This window comes from Danio aesculapii, chromosome 22 (assembly GCF_903798145.1).
Source record: "Danio aesculapii chromosome 22, fDanAes4.1, whole genome shotgun sequence".
In the NCBI taxonomy this organism is placed as follows: Eukaryota; Metazoa; Chordata; class Actinopteri; order Cypriniformes; family Danionidae; genus Danio; species Danio aesculapii.
In genome coordinates, this window is record NC_079456.1 from 19810315 (window position 1) to 19829644 (window position 19330).

Sequence of the window (19330 nt, forward strand, 5' to 3'; positions counted from 1 at the left end):
GCTTGCTTTTAATGCAGTTCAACATAACTTAATTGCATTAAATCTAGTTTTAAAAGCGGACTGTATGTTGTTTTCTAAGTCAAAACCAATGCATCAAAGCCACTTTTCTATTACAACTTTTGAAGGTTCAGAAATTGAAGTAGTCTCTCAGTATAGGCATCTTGGATACATATATATATATAAATACAGACACTGTAAAACCCAACAAAGTAAGTTCACAGTACTCATATAGATTAGATTTTTTTAACTCAAAAGTTTGAGTTGGCTTAACTTATTTGGTTTTACCAATTGCTGAAATTGCTTCATTTAGTCAAATGGTTAAGTTCACAGTACTCATTATGATTAGTTTTTGAACTTAAACTGGTTTGAGTTACCTTAATTTATTGGGTTTTACAACGTATAAATAGAGATGTCACTAGAGACCCAAAAGACCAATACAGTTTTCATTAAAATCAATAAAATTCCTATTTCTTTGGTTTGTTTTTTTTCTACAGGGCTGTTTTTACTGTCACATTAAAGAAAAGGTTCACCCAAAACTGAAAATGCTGTCATCATTTACTCATGTTTTTCTTGTTCCAAACCTGTTTGAGTTTGAAGCACAAGAGAGGAAATTGTAAAGAAAGCTTGAAACATGTAACCCTTAACTTCAATAATTGTTTTTCTTACATAGTAGGATGCGATGGTTACAGGTTTCACCTGAATTTTCTGAAAAATATCATCAACAGAAGAAAGAAACTCATAAAAAAAACATAAAAAAACGAACCTTTATGAGTTTCTTAATCAAGTTAACCAATTTTCATTTTTGGGTGAACTATCCCTTTAACATTCTCAAAATAGAAAATTTCATATGTTTCAACATTTTTGATCGTCATTGTTCGGTTATGATGTTATTGTCTGAGTTTTGTCCTCAATAACCACAGTCTGCTCCATGTATGGGTGAGAATCTGGCTCCCTCCACGTGTCACCAACCACAACTGCATGTTCTGCCTACTAATGATCAACATCACCTGTTGAGTGGTTTGCCATGGCAGAAAGTCCAAAGCTGTCGTCCAAAAAAGGCAGAATTCTAGCCGCACTAATGGAAGCTTCGAATGTTTAAGTCAAAACAGGGCTTTGCTTTCACCTGTTGCTGGCAGTCGCTAAATAGCTTCGGAGACGTCTATACCCATCTTGCCTGTTAGTCAAAAAGTAAAAGGATTTTATTCACTGTGTAAAAGGTTGGTTGACGTTTTGTATCGGTATACGTGTTTGAACAAGGTTATGACTAATGGAGTATGCTGAGGTATTTGAATATATTACATTACGAGAGTGCTTTGGTTTATTAGCCCCATTGAATCTCGTCTTATTTGCAGGTTTAATGACAATAAAAATCCTTAATGCCACTACTACTGACATAATGATCCGACAAAACTTCATGATTGGGTCACACTTGGGCTGCAAAGCTTGGAAGACAGAGAAAAGCCCCATTCAGAAGGAAAATCATGCAGATGCTCACAGAAACCAGTATGTTCATTTAAAGAACCTACATATAATGCAAGATTAGTCACTAAAGACCTGTATATGAACTTCTATAAACCAAAGATTGTACTTGATATGGGGATTCTTAGATCTACCACACAGTAAAAAAAAAAAATCTGTTATATGTTACTATTTTATATAGGTTAGTATATACAGTAATAACAGAAAATGTACTGGCTTATTACCAGTTTTGTACTGTAAATTACAACACCAACTCAGACAATATATAACTTCAAACTATTAAAAATGTCAATAAAAGGTAAATTTTTAAAAACTTTTAATCATTAAATGCGTTTGGAGGAAAGGTTAAGAGTCCATGATGGAATTCAAAAGCCTAAATAAGTACAAAAAAAATATGTAAAGAGGAACCATTTGAAGAGAATCTAAGATGTAAGATCTGAAAAATGCTTTGGACCACAGTGTCGAATCAATGCAATTTGTAACGTTACAATTTAGCGGCTAATTTGTACAATCTCATTCATACATTTCAGTGCGATTTGCTCATCCCCTAATAAGGGGTAGGTTTAGAGGTGGGTTTTGGGGGCTTTTAAAAAAATCGTAAGGTCTCATACAAAGTAAATAGTATGAATTAATACGAATTAGCCACTTTTCTGACAATAAGTAAAATAGTTATGTGAAATTGAGCTGGTCGAGTCCCAAAACACACTTGCAGCCAATCAGCTGCAAAAGTATTTATAGTTAATACACTGTAAAAAAGTGACTAGTTACTTTACTTTACAAACCCGTTGCCTTAAAAGCAACAAGTAGATTGTACTTTAAAAAAGTAAGTAAACCTGTTGACCTAACTTAACTTTACTAATTATGCACATAGTTTGTTTACTTAATAATTATAAGGCAACGAGTTCACGCTCTTTTTTTAAGTAACGTCAACTAATCGCTTTTTACAGTGTAGATACTTCTCACAAATAGCAACTGAGTTAGTAACCGAATTACATCCTTATAAAAGTAAATATTCCATTGGCAAAATTAGCTTTGTGTAACTTAAACGTGTCACTTTAGATGATGTTCAGATCTTGTATTTTCCAGCCTTTTCTCACAAGTAAACTCTTTCTGTATTTTATGTATTATGTGGCTAATTTGTACAAATTGATATGATTTCATTAGCAGTAAATATACTTTTTTAAAAGAAGCGTGCCTCCAAATTGTACTAAAATGTATGAATGAGAACATACAAATTAATCAGAACTATAGCTACTAAATCAGAATGTTTTGAATTGTTGTACGACTGCGGCCTTTTTCCCTTTATTTTGTCACAGTCTACATTACTTTCACACTGTTTGAACCAATTCAATTCCTTCAACTACTTCTGGAAGTGATTGAAAGTGGACAAGCTCATAAAAGCTCAGACCCTGTTTACACCTGAATTTAACATAATCCACTTGTAATCGTACTGACAAAAGCTTAAATACCGGGTGTATGCAATGATCTCTCAAATCTCAAATACTGTACCTTATTTACTTTGTCCTCAACACTCAAAAAATGCCTTTTGGTGCTTGTTTAATCTATTTATTTAAAGTGAGTTGAAACGACACAATTCTTACATGTTTTTTGGACAACTTAATTGTTTTATGCTCAATCAACTTAAATTTGCAAAAAATACTAAGCTAACTTAATCGATTTGTGTTAGGACAACATGAAAAAATTGTGTGAAACCCAGAATTTTTTACAGCGTATGAATGAGATCATACAAATTAATGAGAACTAGTCACTAAATCAGAATGAAATGACTTGTTAGATTGCAGTGGGATTATTGTGTTGGGACAACATGAAGGAATTATGTAGAGCCAAGCATTTTGCAGTAAAGTATCACCAAAAATGATCAAAACAACATGAGGGTGAGGAATTAATATTATATTAATATTCGTTATTATTGTTAATGTATTTTTATTAAGTTTTTAGCTGAACTAATCATTTAAAGTCTTGCACTGTTGATATTTCCTATTAAAAACCCATTTCCAGACTGAAACCAAGAGGGGATTTGCTTTAAAATTACTTAGAATAAATGTCCATGAATGTAAGGCTTCATATAAACATCAATCTGCAGCAGAAACCTACTTTAGATATTCCTTTAATCTATTTTTTTCTTCATCGATAGAGTAAAACACTTTACCTTTCTACCTCTGCTCATCTCACAGGCCAGGAATTCAGGCTGTAGTGCAGAGTGTCTGTTTATGCCAGTTTTTAGCTTGAAAGACACAGAAAGAAACATAAAGAGGAGCCTGTAATTATCATTGTTGGTCTACTGTCCTGTCAGTTCGCCCGCCAGAGAGACCGGAGTGATCTTTTGGCAGCACTAGGACGAAAGATCAAAGCTGTGGACCTTTGATCAATGCTAAAACAGCCCGCGAAATGTCTCGGCGGAAAATCAGGATGGAATGCCTGTGAAAATAAGAGGACAGGACCCTGGAAAAGCTCGGCGAAGACATCTTCTGTCTTCCTCCATTTTTAGACAGTGGTGGCAGTTTGATTGTTCAGAATTTGGGTCCATAATTAGGATAGTCAACATAAAGAATAAAGCTTTCATATAATAGATTAGCTGTGTCATCCTGTTTTATATTATATTATATTATATTATATTATATTATATTATATTATATTATATTATATTATATTATATTATATTATATTTTCAGACATCTGTAAAATTTCTCACATTAACACAATTTACACGCCATAGTTCAATTCTTCATAGAAAAAATGTGGCATTACAAATTTATCTTGATAAAGTCAAATATCTTTGATAGAAAAACAGTATGTAATGATTCCAATCAACCAAAAATAAGTCAGACAACTTTAACCCAACTTTAACTTTAACCCTAACCCTAATTATCAATGCATTGTTGTTACACAAACCCTGGACAATGGAGATGAGGATACACGTGCAACTTTATTAAAGAGTAGTCGTACAGGCAATGGTTAAACACGGGTAAACAAGAACATACAGGTAAACCCAGAAGCATAGTCAGGTCACAGCCAAATGGCCGATACAGGCAGCAGACAACGTAAACAAGAGAACAAGGCAAGGGTCAGACACAGAAAGACTAGAGTTTTGACAGTGTCGAGATCCTTAAGCGCAAGTGTTTCGAAGCACTGCACCAAAGCCTGATCCCAAACACCTAGGTCACGTGAATAAGGTGATTTGAAACACCAGGTAACGTGACTAAAGTGATTCAAAGCATCAGTCATTTCAGATGCGTTTTGAGACCTGGCGACTCTGCGTTTGATTGACAGAGTCAGGATAAAACCTCTATCTTATGTAGCCTAGTGGACCATGCTTGTGCACACAGTCACTGTGCTGCCAGTGGCCTGACTTTGAATCCCGACTTGTACAAAAACTCTGAAATTAAGACTTGATGTATTTTAATAATGTAATTTTTATGACCAAAACATGACATATTTATTCATAAAGTGTTTATTTGGATGTCAATGTTAAAACACGTTACAAGAACAGAGTATTTTAAAAAAATGTGTATAGCTGCATCCCCCTGGATTTGAACCTATTATCTCTGCATGCTAGTATGGAACGCTCACTGCTCCACTAAATTACTTGAAAGTTCAAATAACTGTTCCAGAGAAATACATAAATATTACCACTAGTTGTCGCTGTAGATATGGTTTTCAAAACGTTTCGAATGTTCAACACATTTGATTCAACTGTTTAAGTGTTTCATGAAGCCTTGCTTTGCCCACCGCTAAGAAAAACTAGACTAGAATAATGCTTCGTACTGTTGCAAGGTGATCAAACAAGACTCAGCAATGAGAGTGTCAAAGTGAACCATTTATATGGTCTATGTAATCAGTAACTGAGCAGCTCCCAGCTGTGTGTGTAATTAAAGGACAACCGGAGCAGGTGTGTGTGTGTGGTGCATGACAGGATTTGTAGTCCATATGGTGGCAGAATTGTAGTCTGAGTGAAAGTGAATGTTCTCCAGTGATCTATAAGGGTTAGATAGCTGGTGATCGTGACAGATGTCCACTATTAACCTCAATGACAACCAGATTCATCAAACCTGAACCTTTTCACTTCCTTTCGGTTTTTAGTCTACTGTATGAAGGATTTCTGGGTGTGATTCACTGGTAATTTAATTTTGCTATCCTCATTTACATGTTCTGCATCCTAGTAAAAAACTAAATATCAAAAATGTGATTTTTATTTTGGGTTGTCTGTACTGTATATTGTACTACACTTTCAATCATTTGGCCATTAGCTTCATTTAAAAACAAAAACTTGTTTCCAACAGTTTTCTTAACCACTCCACTGACCTGCCGCCACTTATTAATTCAAATCGCTCTCACAATCATTGAAATCTGTGATAAACTTCAGAATTTTTGTTCTTTCCTTTTTTTATTTCTCCCGTCTACTCTTTCTTGATGTATTTTCCACCCGTCCCATTTGTAATCGACCCAAAAGCCAGAAGAAAAACATCTGCAAGGTCCACATTTGCAACTAATAACCAGTGAACCTGTTCGGTGTTTTCAATGTAAATCAAGTTCGCCTCACGAAGAACTGGCTGATTTAGAGAGAAGAATGAACAGAATCTAAATTCTCCTCAATTATTGTCGGGGGCAAGTCTCGGGGGTTGCTTTGAAATTGATCCAGATTTGTAGGCAATTCAATATTTCTTTACCTCCCAGCTACTTCTGCATTTGATTTTATCCATCCATTGCTTAGCCTTACTTTGAGGCTAATATGTCCTAATATGTTCATTTTAAGACAGCAGTTAAAATGAGTTGTTGCTTGACTCCAAGGCTTAAAAATATTTATGTATATATGGCTTTCAGAAACCCCTTGTCCATATTGCAGTCTAAGGCTGCAAAATTTTGGAAAACAAAATAGACATTGTAATGCTTTGTTTCTCTGCGATCTGTAAAATCTATGGTAAAAACTGGCAGCTGTGTGCCAGAATTCCACCATTAAAAATACAGTAGGAATTATTGTTATTCACAGTTGTTTAACAACTAACATCTTACAGTTGTACTAACATCTTGTGTAGTTTTATTGCACAGACAAAAAACAAACAAACAAACAAAAAAAAAATAATAATAATATAAGTAAAGTCATATGATTAACCAAAGCTCATTACAAACAAATTTTCCCACCAGTAGAGAAACCAACATAGGTTCATTCTAAAAATGTAGCCTTATATACACTTCTGAAGATCGCGAATCATGTAGCCAGAGGAGCGCAAGGCTTCATTTCATCTTTAAAACGAACGCCATGGGGGAGGGGTTGCTGGGTATGACACCGTTCCTTTTCGCGCTTACCAGCTGACCACTGTTACCAGCTTGTCTAGTGGCTCGTCCCGTACGTCAGAGGATTTGAGACGCAGAGCGGAGTTGACCGTGATGACGGAGTTAAGTTCGGCAAAGAATGATTCCACAAAGCATGTAAGACAAAAACAAAATACAAAAATAAAATAAACAAGTAAATTACAGGGTGAGAATGTGGTAAAATCTGAAAACATAGTAAAAATCAGGCTGCCACAAGGGCTTTCCTTTTCTGGATTGCTTTTTTTAATTCGTCGTCCAACTGTGTTTCTAGTAAGACTTACGCTTTTAAAATCTTAAATCTTTTCTGGGCAAATGACAGTTGCAACACTCATCAGACACTCCTATATAAATTCTCCTTCAGTAAAGAGTTTCCTGTGTTGTGCGATTAGCTGAGCTACCTCATAACTAGCCAGCATAGCATTTTCTTGCACTTTATTAGCACGAAAAAACTGCTGTTGTTGAGCTGATAGGGCAGCTGCTAATTGTTTTTTACTTTTTGATCTCGTTCGGCACCAGTGTAAGAGCTGAAGGCCTGATGTTTTGTTTCATAATGTCTTTTAATATTATATTCCTTAATTACTGCAACTGATTCCTGGCAAATTTCCCGTTGACCTCTGTGAGGAAATATTCTTTGCCCTAACGTGACTGAAATTTCCTGCACTCACTGTTGATTTTCCTTTTTCTCGGTTGTGCCATGGCTCGCCAAAACGTGATTATCAATTATGTTTCCTTCAGTTTGTTTGGTTCGTTTTACGTCATAACAGGAACTGCTGCCTAATTGAAGACATGTCATAGCGACACCCGGTGGTTATTTATCGAATTTATTGCATTTATTGTATAGCGGGCCAGATTCTATTAATATTTATAAAAAGCCTCGCGGGCCACCACAAAACATTGGGGGCTGCAGATGGCCCGCAGCCGTAGTTTGGACACCCCTGGTTTAGAGAAAGCGCTTGGCGCTGCTCAATTGCTGCTTTTAAAAACACTGTCGGTTAGGTTTAGGGTGCTGGTCAATCGGTGCTTTGAAAACAATCGGTTGGGAAGGACGGTGGATCAGTCAGTCGACAGCGGCCTCTGGTGGATTCACACGGGAACAGCAGGTGTGAATGGCACTCGCGAGAGAAATTTGAGATCTAAAAAAGCATACACAGTAGCCTCCAGCTGATTCGTGAAAACAAAAAATGAAAAAAAAAAAAACGTAGCTCCTGGGACGTATTTTGGCACTCTTCAGAATTGTATATAGGGGTACCTAATCAGAATGAACTTGGGTTGAGAGAAACATACTAATATATGGAAGATGTTGAGTGTCATTCATACAACTACTAAACATCAAGGTAACACACATAAAATTAACTAAACGCAATAAACATTATTTCTGATGAGAAAAACACAGTAACGTCAACAAGTAATGTCAACAAAAAGAATAAAAAGTGAAGTCTTATGCTGGGAATTCTGTGAAAGTCAATTTATTGTTGTTCACTGTATATATTGGCTTAGTGTCAACCAGTTTTTATAGTTTTTCTGTTTATACACAGTCAGTCTCTTTTCAATGTGGTCAACTTCAGTCTCTTTTACTCTGATCATCCTGTGATGTGACTATTGTGGATGCACACATTTCAGTGTTGATGCTGAAACAATACATTGTGCAGCACCATCGCAGTCGCTCTCTTTCTACGACTATCATCATAGCGAAGATTGTCATCACTTCGAGGATTAACACTGTCTGACTCTGAAGCCACTGGACGAATGTGAATACTACAGTGGTGTGTGTGTAACTGTTGCCTGCGTGAACCCTGCCATGCCACTGTCGCGGTATGTGCCGCCACCACAAAGTCTCCACAGCCTTCTGCACCGTTTTTGGCATTCCCAGAATGCCTGCAAAAAAGCCAAACGCTGGCGAGTGGACTGAGCAGGCTGCCTTAAGGAGGGGTTGCTGTCCATTGTTATAAGTTTTGAGCAGTTGAAGCAGGCCGTTTATTGGCTATCATCCCAGTCAGCATTGTGAAGCTGTCTTTGAATCTTTGGGAATTGAGATGGATTGGGATTTATATGATATATACGGTAACACTTTAGTTTAGGTCAAAATTCGCTGGATTAACAAACCACTACTAGCTTAATAAACTACTAATTGGCTGTTTAGTAATAGTAAGGTAGAAGTTTTAGGCTTTGGCTGAGATTAGGGATGCAGAATAGTATCATACTTACTAATGCTAATGAACAGTTTATATCTTAATAATAGGCAGGTAATAAGCAGTTTAATAACATGAATTATGATTTAAACTAAAGTTAACATATATATAATTAAAATAAATCCTGACCTTGACCGTTAAATAAGGATGGGTAATATCATATCGTTAGCAATATTATATTGTTGAAAACAATCATGGCCGCCATATTGAAGTGTCATTCCAAACCGAAGTGCTCACAACTGGCTACTAATGAAAGAGGGTACAACTGTGGAATTTGTAAGGTGTTGAACATCGTGTTCCATTCAGAAGATCTTATTTCTCATTTCTATGAAAACTGACGTCAACGGAGAAGGACCACCACTCCAAATGCATACGCAAAATGGTTAGATTTGATTGAAGATTACCAAAACAAACATTTACTTACATGGATTAATTGTTGACATAAAAATAACAATGTGCGCAAGTAAAAATAAACATTGTAAATTTTGATTTGAGACAGATGTTAAACATTTAACATTAATCACAAACATTTAGCCTAACATTTTAGTCTGCTATTCCACTGACAGGATTAAAACTGGCGGGAATACTTGACCGAGCCAAATCTCTACCATAGGTCTGCATATAAGAAAGGTAAATAGTCAAATCTTTTGTTTTTTGTCACCATCTGCACTGTTTCTCAGCAGCTCAAAGTTTGGATGTTTTCCCATTGCTGAATGTTTAAAGTTAGGTTTTCATCAGTTTCTTTTCCTCCAATTCGACACATTTGTAAAATAAGCTTGTCTAGCCGTGAACAGGCCATTTATTTTGGACTCTTTCCACTGGGTTAGTATTAGACTCTGTGGGTGCTTTAGCCAATGAGGTTTCAGCCTCAGCTCTCTGTCTGTCACTATTAAGTCTGACAATGAAGTTAATTTGATACTGATGGCTGTATCAGACGTACTCGCAGGATCCATCTGGTTTGTCTGAGTCTTCTCATTTCCAGATATGTTATTAAATGTAGGCTACTAATAGCATTTACATGATTAATATCCAGCAGATGAGGTGAATGCTGACAGACATCTAGACAATTTTGTGTGCGTTTGGATCTCTCGAATCATGCCACAACAAGAAAACCAATCAAATTGCTGAATATTTTTCAAATTGTAAAACCAACCCAGGCTCATTCTGAAAATGCACCTCTAAAGACGTTTCTGAAGACCACGAAATACGTCCCGGCGGCACGTTTTTGTTTTCGCTAATCCACTAGAGGCCGCTGTGAATGCTTTTTGAGATCTCAAATTTCCCTCACGAGTGCCATTCGTGCCTGCTGTTCTCACGTAAACCCACCAGAGGCCGCTGTCGACTGACTTTTTGACTGACTGAGGGTATGATCGACAACCACCCTCCCCCTTCCCTAAACCCAACCAATTTTATTAATTGACCCATGGCCTTAAAACCTTAGAACTCATTCACACAGGAAGGGGACAGGGTTGAAAATGCTACACATAATGCTATATAGACCCTTTTCACGTTTCCGGGTTTTTTAGCAGCGGAAGTCGTCATAGTTGGGTAAACTTAGAGCGCAGTGAATGGAGGAGTACAACAAATATGTTTTACATCCTATTTGCTCAAATAATAAAAGAAAAATGCCTGGATGGTGTAAGACTTTCGGACAAAGGAAAATATTGTGAAACTGATAACGGCAGCCACAGGAGAAAATAATGTCAACTTTACTCTTAGCCCCATAGACGCTGCATTGCAAACACCTGGCATAAGCGGTAATTCGTTTTTTGTAATTTGATGTAAAGATGATATAATACATACATAGATGCATATAAATGTTTATACATTAAAAAAAAATCTAAATATTAAAAACTTTTAAGGTTTTAAGATTATGATGACCGTTAAAAACATCATTACAGGCTTGTGAAAAAGGTCCATAAGCATCAGAATTGACAATTTTCAGGTTGCTAATTGCTCTGTAACAAATTGCATTGTTGGAGGCATTTTTGTACCTAAATCAGTATGCTTCAAAACATGAAGAGATGTAGAAATTAATGAAATTATAAAGTGTCAAAATGTTACAATAAAGTAATTTTTTCTCTGTATATATATATATATATATATATATATATATATATATATATATATATATATATATATATATACATATATATATATATATATATATATATATACATATATATATATATATATATATATATATATATATATATATATATATATATATATATATATATATATATATATATATATATATATATATACATACTGTAGAAAGTCTTATCGAATTATTATTTTCGGGTGTGTAATTAACACAAATAAACTAGTCAAGCTTTTAATTGCACTTTAAGCTGAATAATAGTATCTTGCAAAATATCTACACAGTAAAACCCAAAAAGTTAAGATAACCCAAACCATTTAAGTTCAAAAACTAATCCTAAGTACTGTAAATTTAATCCATTTGAGTAAACAAAGCAATTTGAGCACAGTAAAACCCAATAAATGAAGAGATCTCAAACCATTTGAGTTCTGTAAAACCCAATAAGTTAAGGCAACTCAAACCATTTGATGAAACCAATTGCTACAAACTATTTGAGTTTGAAAGTTTGAGTATTTGAAAAACTACTCTCTATGAGTACTGTGAACTGACTCCATTTAAATTGAAGTAATGAGGTATTTAATTAAGTGTTTACCTTCAACACTGAGTTCAAAACTCTTTTCAAATGAGTAAAATTAACTTTCAGTAAATTTTGAGTTAACTACACTCATTTCATTTGATAAAATTGACTCTTGGGTTTTACGGTGTAGGATTAACTAATATTATGTTCTGTAATCATGGCAAAACAAAATGATTTACTAAAAATACTTTGTTTAAAAGTGTGTTGATCAGTACTTAGGAAATATTTGAAAATGAACAAAAATATCACAGTTAGGCTAATAATTTGGAGTGCAACTATATGTTTATAGAGCCCTCTTTTGACAGAAAAGGTGCATTACAACACAAAGAACACATTTTGAACTCATGTATGGTTGTGTGTGAAAATGTCTTTTTTTATCACAGTTATCAAAGTATTTAATTAAGAAGGTTGATATTTGGGTGACACGATGGCTCAGTGGTTAGCACTGTTGCCTCACAGCAAGAAGATCGCTGGTTCAAGTACCAGCTGAGTTAGTTGGCATTTCTGTGTGGAGCATGTTCTCCCTGTGTCTGCATGGGTTTCTCCGGGTGCTCCGGTTTCTCCCACAGTCCAAAGACATGCAGTATTGGTGAATTTAATAAGCTAAATTGGCCGTAGTGTATGTGTGTGCATGTAAGAGTGTGTGAGTGTTTCCCAGTAGGTTGCTGTTGGAAGGGCATCCGCTGTGCAAAACATATGCTGGATAAGTTGGCGGTTCATTCCGCTTTGGCGACCGCTGAATGAATGAAGTTTGATATTTTATACTATATCCATGTAGTATTTAGTAGAGTATACTGTGTGTAGTATAGTGTAATGTAGTATAGTTTAGTGTAGTATATAATGTAGTTTAGTTTAATATAGTATAGTATAATGTAGTATATATATTGCGTTAACAATAATTATTTATATTATTCATTAAATTTCACATTTATTGTATTTTATTAATGTCTACCCCAAACAGTACTGTAAAAATATTAATTATTGTTATACAGTGTTACAAAAATGATGCTATATTGATGGCGTATCCGCAGCTGTATCCTAGCTAGACTACACCATAAAACAGTAAAATTATTAAAATACATAAAATCATAATTGTGGAGTATTTGTCGGGATTCGAAACCAAAAGCCATTTGCAGCACAGTAACAATGTGCACACGGTCCACTAGGATATATGAGATGTTTCTGAAATGATTGATGCTTTGAATTGCTTTAGTCACGTGACATGGGTGTTTCGGATCATGCTTCGGTGCAGTGTTTCGAAACACTTGCGCTTCGGGATCTCGACGCTCGAAACGTCAGTTTCACGTCAGTCATCGGCATTACCGGCAGCTAGCTCTCTGCAACTCTCAGATGGTCACCCACTGAAGCTAAGCAGGGCTGCGCCTGATCAGTACCTGGATGGGAGACCACATGGGAAAGCTAAGTTGCTGCCAGAAGTAGTTTTAGTGAGGCCAACATAGGGTGCTCAAACTGCGGTCTGTGTGGGTCCTAACACCCCATTATATTGATGGGGACTCTATACTGCTCAGTGAGGGCCGTCTTTCGGATGAGGTGTTAAACAGAGGTCCTTACACTCTGTGGTGATTAAAAAAAAAATACCAGGGTGTCCTTTGAAAAAGGATCAGGGTTTAACCCCTGCATCCTGGCCAAATTTGCCAACTGGCATCTGTCCATCATGGCCTCCCAACCATCCCCAAATCATAATTGGCTTCATCACTCCGTCTCCTCTACACCAATCAGCTGGTGTGTGGTGTGCAGTCTGGCGCAATATGGTGGCCGTCGTGTCATCCAGGTGGATGCTGCACAGTGGTGGTGGACTTTTTTTCTTTTCACACTTCATCATCAGTTTTGGTGCTAACCAGATGAGGTGATTAAACACCACAAGTGTCATTTTAGACATGAAACTACAAGGATTCCAAAGAATTGATATGGTTAGCGTTACTGACATCACAAGCTGAGAAACAGTCTCCACTCACTCTTATTTTTCATCTGCAAACATTCACTGATAGTCTTCATCATGACCATGGTCATCATCTCTCTGCTCCTACTGGTTTCTCTGCCGCCACAGCTGACCTTCACTGGTGAGACATGACTATACAACAAAATGTTCTTCTGAATTTGGGTAACTTTAATTGAGTGTGTGCTGAATAACATGACTGACTACTCTATTTCTCAGCTCATGTGGGCATAGTGAACGGCAATGAAGCAACACCTCATTCCAGACCTTACATGGTTTCTGTTCAATATAAAGGGCATCATATCTGTGGTGGATTCCTCATCAATGAAGCGTTTGTGTTGACCGCTGCACATTGCAGAACCAAGTAAGACTGTTGTCCACAACCTTTTCTGAGGGATTAAAGGGTAACACTTTACACTGAATAATGATGTTAATATGTAAATTAAACATTACCTTATTATGAATTAATGATGAGTTAAGGCGTGCGCTAATCATGAACTAACTTTAACTACAACATAAATCGCAAGAGTTTGTGTGAAAATAACAGCTATCTTAATTACTTTTTAGTACATGACGTTAGCTAATGTAATAATTAGCATTTAAGTTTAAGCTAAATGTAACCAACATGAACTTATGAGCTGTTAATGTGTAATCATGTCAAGACTTTACTTGGAGGGGCACATCATCATTAACTAATCCTTAACTACTCATGAACTGTTTAAACTGTTCATGTTGATGTTGACAGAACTCTTTTTTTAATTGTTATTCATTGTAAACACACTAGCTGGACATGCTGGACACACTAACAGTTCATGAGAAGTTAAGAATGGATTAATGATAATGTGCCCCTCCAAGTAAAGTCATGCCATGATTATAGATTAACATTTCATGCGTTCTTGATGGTTAAATTAAGCATAAACTAATTTGGTACATTAATTAACAAACAATCATGTACTAACAACTAATTAGCCATTATTCCAACCCAGGCTCATTCTAAAAAACGTAGTCCCGAGGACGTTTCTGAAGACCGCGAATTATGTAGCCGGAAGTACGTATGGCTGCATTTAATTTTTTAAGCGAATGCAGCAGGCCGGTATGATGCTGTTGCTTTTAGCGCTCGCCGGCTGGCCGCTTACCTTTGTGTGGAGGGCTTTCCCGCTGCAACCAGTTTGTCCGTTTAGCTCGTCCTGTATGCGGCGGACTCGAGATGCAGAGAGGAGCTGACCACGACAACGACGACCGGGTTCGGGGAAGAAAGGTTCCAGAAATCAGGTAAGACTAAAACAGAATCCAAGAAATAAAGCGAGGAGGTTCATAACAGGGTGAGAATGTGGTAAAATCTGAAAACGTGGTAAAAAAAATTGGTTGGGTTCAGGGAAGGAGGAGGGAGGGTGGGTCGGCCGGCTGATTGGCCGGTCGCCTAATCAATCATTCAGCCAGTTGGACAGACAGACGTTCGTTCGACAGCGGCCTCTGGTGGGTTCATGCGAGAACAGCGCTGGCACAAACGGCACTCGCGGGAGACGTCTGAGAAGCCAAAAAGGCGCACACAGCGGCCTCTCGTGGATTCATGAAAACCAAAAACTGCAAAAATACGTATCTCCCAGGACGTATTTCGTGGTCTCCAGAAACGTCCTCGGGACTATGTTTTCAGAATGAGCCTGGGTTGCATTTTTCACACAGTTAAAGTTAGTTTGTGATTAGCGCCTTAACTCATCATTAGTTTATAATAAAGTAATGTTTAGTTTATATATTATCATTATTATTCATGTATTATTGTACTATTATTTTAAACTGTTTCCGATTAAAGAAACCAATTGAGAAATGCTTAATGTTTCTTGCAGCATTACTCTATATCTGACAATCATGGTTGGTGCACATAACCTACAAAATATGAGCCAAGGAGCCAAACGCATCAGAGTGAAGTCCTATTACAAACATCTGGATTATTATGATAGACCAAGATATGTAAATGACATCATGCTTTTAAAGGTAAAAAACAGACAAACAGGCCTGATGTAATACATGATTCTTAAACATTTATCCTCTGACTCTGTCTTTCGGTGATTTGTTTGGGGCAGCTAGAGAAAAGGTCACAAGAAGCCAAACTGTAAGTTGGATATCTATACCAAAAGAAAATGGAGGCATCAACAAAGATGCGGTTTGCAGTGTTGCAGGTTGGGGAAGTTTGGTTTTTAATGGCACGCCAAGTCCAGTCCTCATGGAAACAAATGTGAAGATCATGAATAACGCAAACTGTGAAGAGAGATTGCAATCAGAGTTCTTACCTTCGCAGATGATGTGTGTATACGGCGATGGAGGAAGCTGCAGTGTATGTAAAAATAAATAAATAAATAATAATATATATTTTTATTATACTACATGGTGTGCTACCATATTTTTTTCTACCTCCTCAATATAGTGCTTTGCATTACATAATGTAATGTTAAAAAGAGAAGGGTGATTCACTGCGCTGTGTTTCTTAACAGGGGGATTCAGGAGGTCCTTTGGTTTGTGGAGACACTGCTGTTGGTGTCACATCTTTTGTGGACACTAATATCTGCAATTCGCCTGAGTATCCTAATGTGTATACTAAGATTTCAGCATTTCTTCAGTGGATCAACAATATAATTAAAAGTGATATTTGACTGCATAACAAAAAATGTGCACTGCAAAAATGTCTTGAATTGTCCAACGCTGTTCACGTCTTCTAATAAAAGCATCAAGCATTGTTAAACAAGTCAAATTGTCATTAATGTTACAATTTCACGAAATCTCAGTGACTGTTGAATGCAGCACACTTGTACATGTGGATTACAAGAATATATATTTTCATACTTACATATATATTTCTGAACTCTAGCAAAGTTAATCAAATGGGAAAACATTTGTACATGTTTTTACAAGGTTAAATGACAATGTGTCTTAATGTTATATCATTTTTAATCTATGTGCTGATGGCACTTATCAAACTAAATGTTGAATTGTTACCTTTATTGTTATTATTGAAAGCTGGTGTATTGTCCAAAAGCTGAAGACATAGTCTACAATACTTCCAGATCTCAGATAAAGAACCTATTTCATACATGAATCTGTCATAAATGATCATGTAAGTATGTTTGCAATTTTGTGTGTGCAATGTTTTTTTTTGCCCAGTAATTTCATTTGACACTTAGAATCTAAATAGCTGATCTAGCTACAATGTGAAGGTTCACCACATCCATTTCAAAGGTGTAAAATGCTCTTGCCATTTCAAGAAAGACCTAAAACAGAAGCACAAGTGCATCTACAGACTACAAAGTATGCTTCAAAAAGCAGCAGCATAATGCATTAAACTGAATATAATAAATCGAAAATTTTCAATGTATCAAAATCAAGAAAATTACACTAATTGCATATGGATACACAAACAAAAAGTATTTTTCAAATTCACTTGAACCCCAGTAAATTTAATCAAGTGGCGAAACATTTGTAGTGCACTACCAAGCTGAGTACAATATAGTAAGTATATTACACACAGCATTCATTCATTCATTTGATATTTTTTTCTGTTTCTTCCACTGGCTGAGGTGTTTAAGCATCATTTACGTTTTGATATGACATTAATAGAGCATAAGGATAAATAAAAAAATATATAAGTCGTGAAAAGATTTTTCAAACTCTTGTTTTTACATTGTTAACAATTTCCTGTACAATCCACAGTAAATTACTGGCAGCAGTTCACCAGTAACTTACCATAAATCGATTACAGCAAAAATACAGTTTTTACATTCATTCATTTTCTTTTCAGCTTAGTCCTTTTATTAATCCGTGGTCGCCACAGCAGAATGAACCGCCAACTTATCCAGCACATGTTTTTATGCAGAGGATGCCCTTCCAGCTGCAACCCATCTCTGGGAAACATCCATACACACTCATACACTACGGACAATTTAGCCTACCCAATTCACCTGTGCCGCATGTCTTTGGACTGTGGGGGAAACCGGAGCACCCGGAGAAAACCAACGCGAACGCGGGGAAAACACGCAAACTCCACACGAAAACGCCAACTGACCCAGCTGAGGCTCAAACCAATGACTGTAAAAAAAAATGGCTGTGATTTCAACGGTGCTACTGTAAAAATTTGTATGTTAACAGTATGTTTCCTTAATATATACGGCGAATAACCGTAAATTGATTTTCCCAGAATTCCCTGCATGGCACATAATTTTTTTATGCTTTTTGTTGACGCTATTATGGATCATTTTAGTTGTTTCCCATTCAGTAGGCCCACACGGAATCTGCGAATTCCATAGATTTTCCGCAGATTTTTAGCCCGTCATTAATTCTGTTTAGTTACTTGAGTAAATGTGTGCAAATCTATATTTATTCAGTTTTTTAATTAATTACAGTAATTTTTTTGACTAATGCGAAATTCTGATTTATATCCAATGCAGTTTGTAAATTAATATTTTCTGTCTTTTAGTAGATATATTATATAAGTGAAGTTTTTTTTCCCTCTCCGCTGTCGCCACTGGCTTGCATGGTTAACGATCTGTAGAGCTGCGCATCGTTGGATTTGCTCTTTAGTGTTTGGACTCTCAGTAGTGATTTTAAACAAGAATATATATTTTCATCCTTTTAAACCTCACTGAACTGAGCTAAACTGAACTGAACTTAAACACTAAAAGCTGAACTATACTGTTCCAATTTACTATGACCTTTTATGTGAAGCTGCTTAGATACAATCTACATTGTAAAAGCGCTATACAAATAAAGGTGAATTGAATTGAATAAGAGACTTGCTTTTTTACCAAATAAAGTGAATATAATTGGATTTGTATTTTAAACTTTAAATATAAGTTAAAAAGATATTATTTTTTTATTTCACATATTAAGGTTTTAGTTATGATACTCCCAAAATTATTCAGCAGAAATCCGCAGATTTTTACCAAAATTCTCCGCAGAAATTGCAAAAAACGTCCGCAGATTCCGTCTGGCCCTACCCATCCGTTATGCACTTTAGAGATTTATCTTACATCAAATGTTAATAAACAATGTTTATTTCATGACTTTAATTGTATGAGTGTTACCATACTGGTGTTTAGTAGCTGAGTAAATGACACTGAGCACCTTCTAAATACTGATACACTTTTCTACTTGTGGGAAAAGTTATTTGTGATGAGCATTGGTTCATTATGTAACTTTGTCATCACCACCTGCATATGGCTGTATTATTGTGTCTATCTGTGTAACAAAAGATGTGTAGATGTTGGTAATTCAAAATCCAGACTCATTACTTCTATGAATTAACAGTGAAATACTGGCAACCACAGCTGCCGTTTTTTACCATAAATTTTATGATTTATTTTTTACAGTGTACAGTAAAATATACACTAATTTAAAATACAGCTTTAAGGACAGTAACGTACGTAACGTATACAGTAACGTACCGCATAACGGTCCTACAGTTAAATTTGTGTAATATACAAAAATAGTTAACAGTCTACTATTGTTAATTAATGAGCTCATTTGTCCTATTTTGATTGTAATGCCATTCATAAGTTATCAAAATAACCCATCGAAAAAGGCTTTAAATCAACTTTTACTGTATTGTAGTTATAGAGAAAACATTTTATAAACTTTTATAACTTTTATTCTAAATCTTGGATCTTATCCTTGAACGAAAAAAATGACCAATAAAAAGTTGGTAA

The 19330-nt window shown here is 35.9% G+C and overlaps 1 protein-coding gene across 1 annotated transcript; it reads left to right on the top strand.

Annotated features, from left to right (window-relative positions):
• The first annotated feature begins 13697 nt into the window (after positions 1 to 13697).
• Positions 13698 to 16285, top strand: LOC130216693 (granzyme B-like). Its single transcript, XM_056448574.1, has 5 exons — positions 13698 to 13761; positions 13857 to 14001; positions 15482 to 15655; positions 15723 to 15969; positions 16127 to 16285. The coding sequence occupies exons 1-5, from the start codon at positions 13698 to 13700 to the stop codon at positions 16283 to 16285; spliced, it is 789 nt and encodes a 262-aa protein (XP_056304549.1).
• Positions 16286 to 19330: the final 3045 nt, after the last annotated feature.

What these genes read in the sequence shown, in the direction of transcription:
- LOC130216693 (XM_056448574.1), top strand. Translation starts at nt 13,698, where the DNA reads ATGACCATGGTCATCATCTCTCTGCTCCTACTGGTTTCTCTGCCGCCA. An exon ending in AACAGACAAACAGGCCTGAT is followed by an intron (nt 15,656 to 15,722) that starts GTAATACATGAT and finishes TGGGGCAGCTAG; the next exon opens with AGAAAAGGTCACAAGAAGCC. An exon ending in GCGATGGAGGAAGCTGCAGT is followed by an intron (nt 15,970 to 16,126) that starts GTATGTAAAAAT and finishes GTTTCTTAACAG; the next exon opens with GGGGATTCAGGAGGTCCTTT.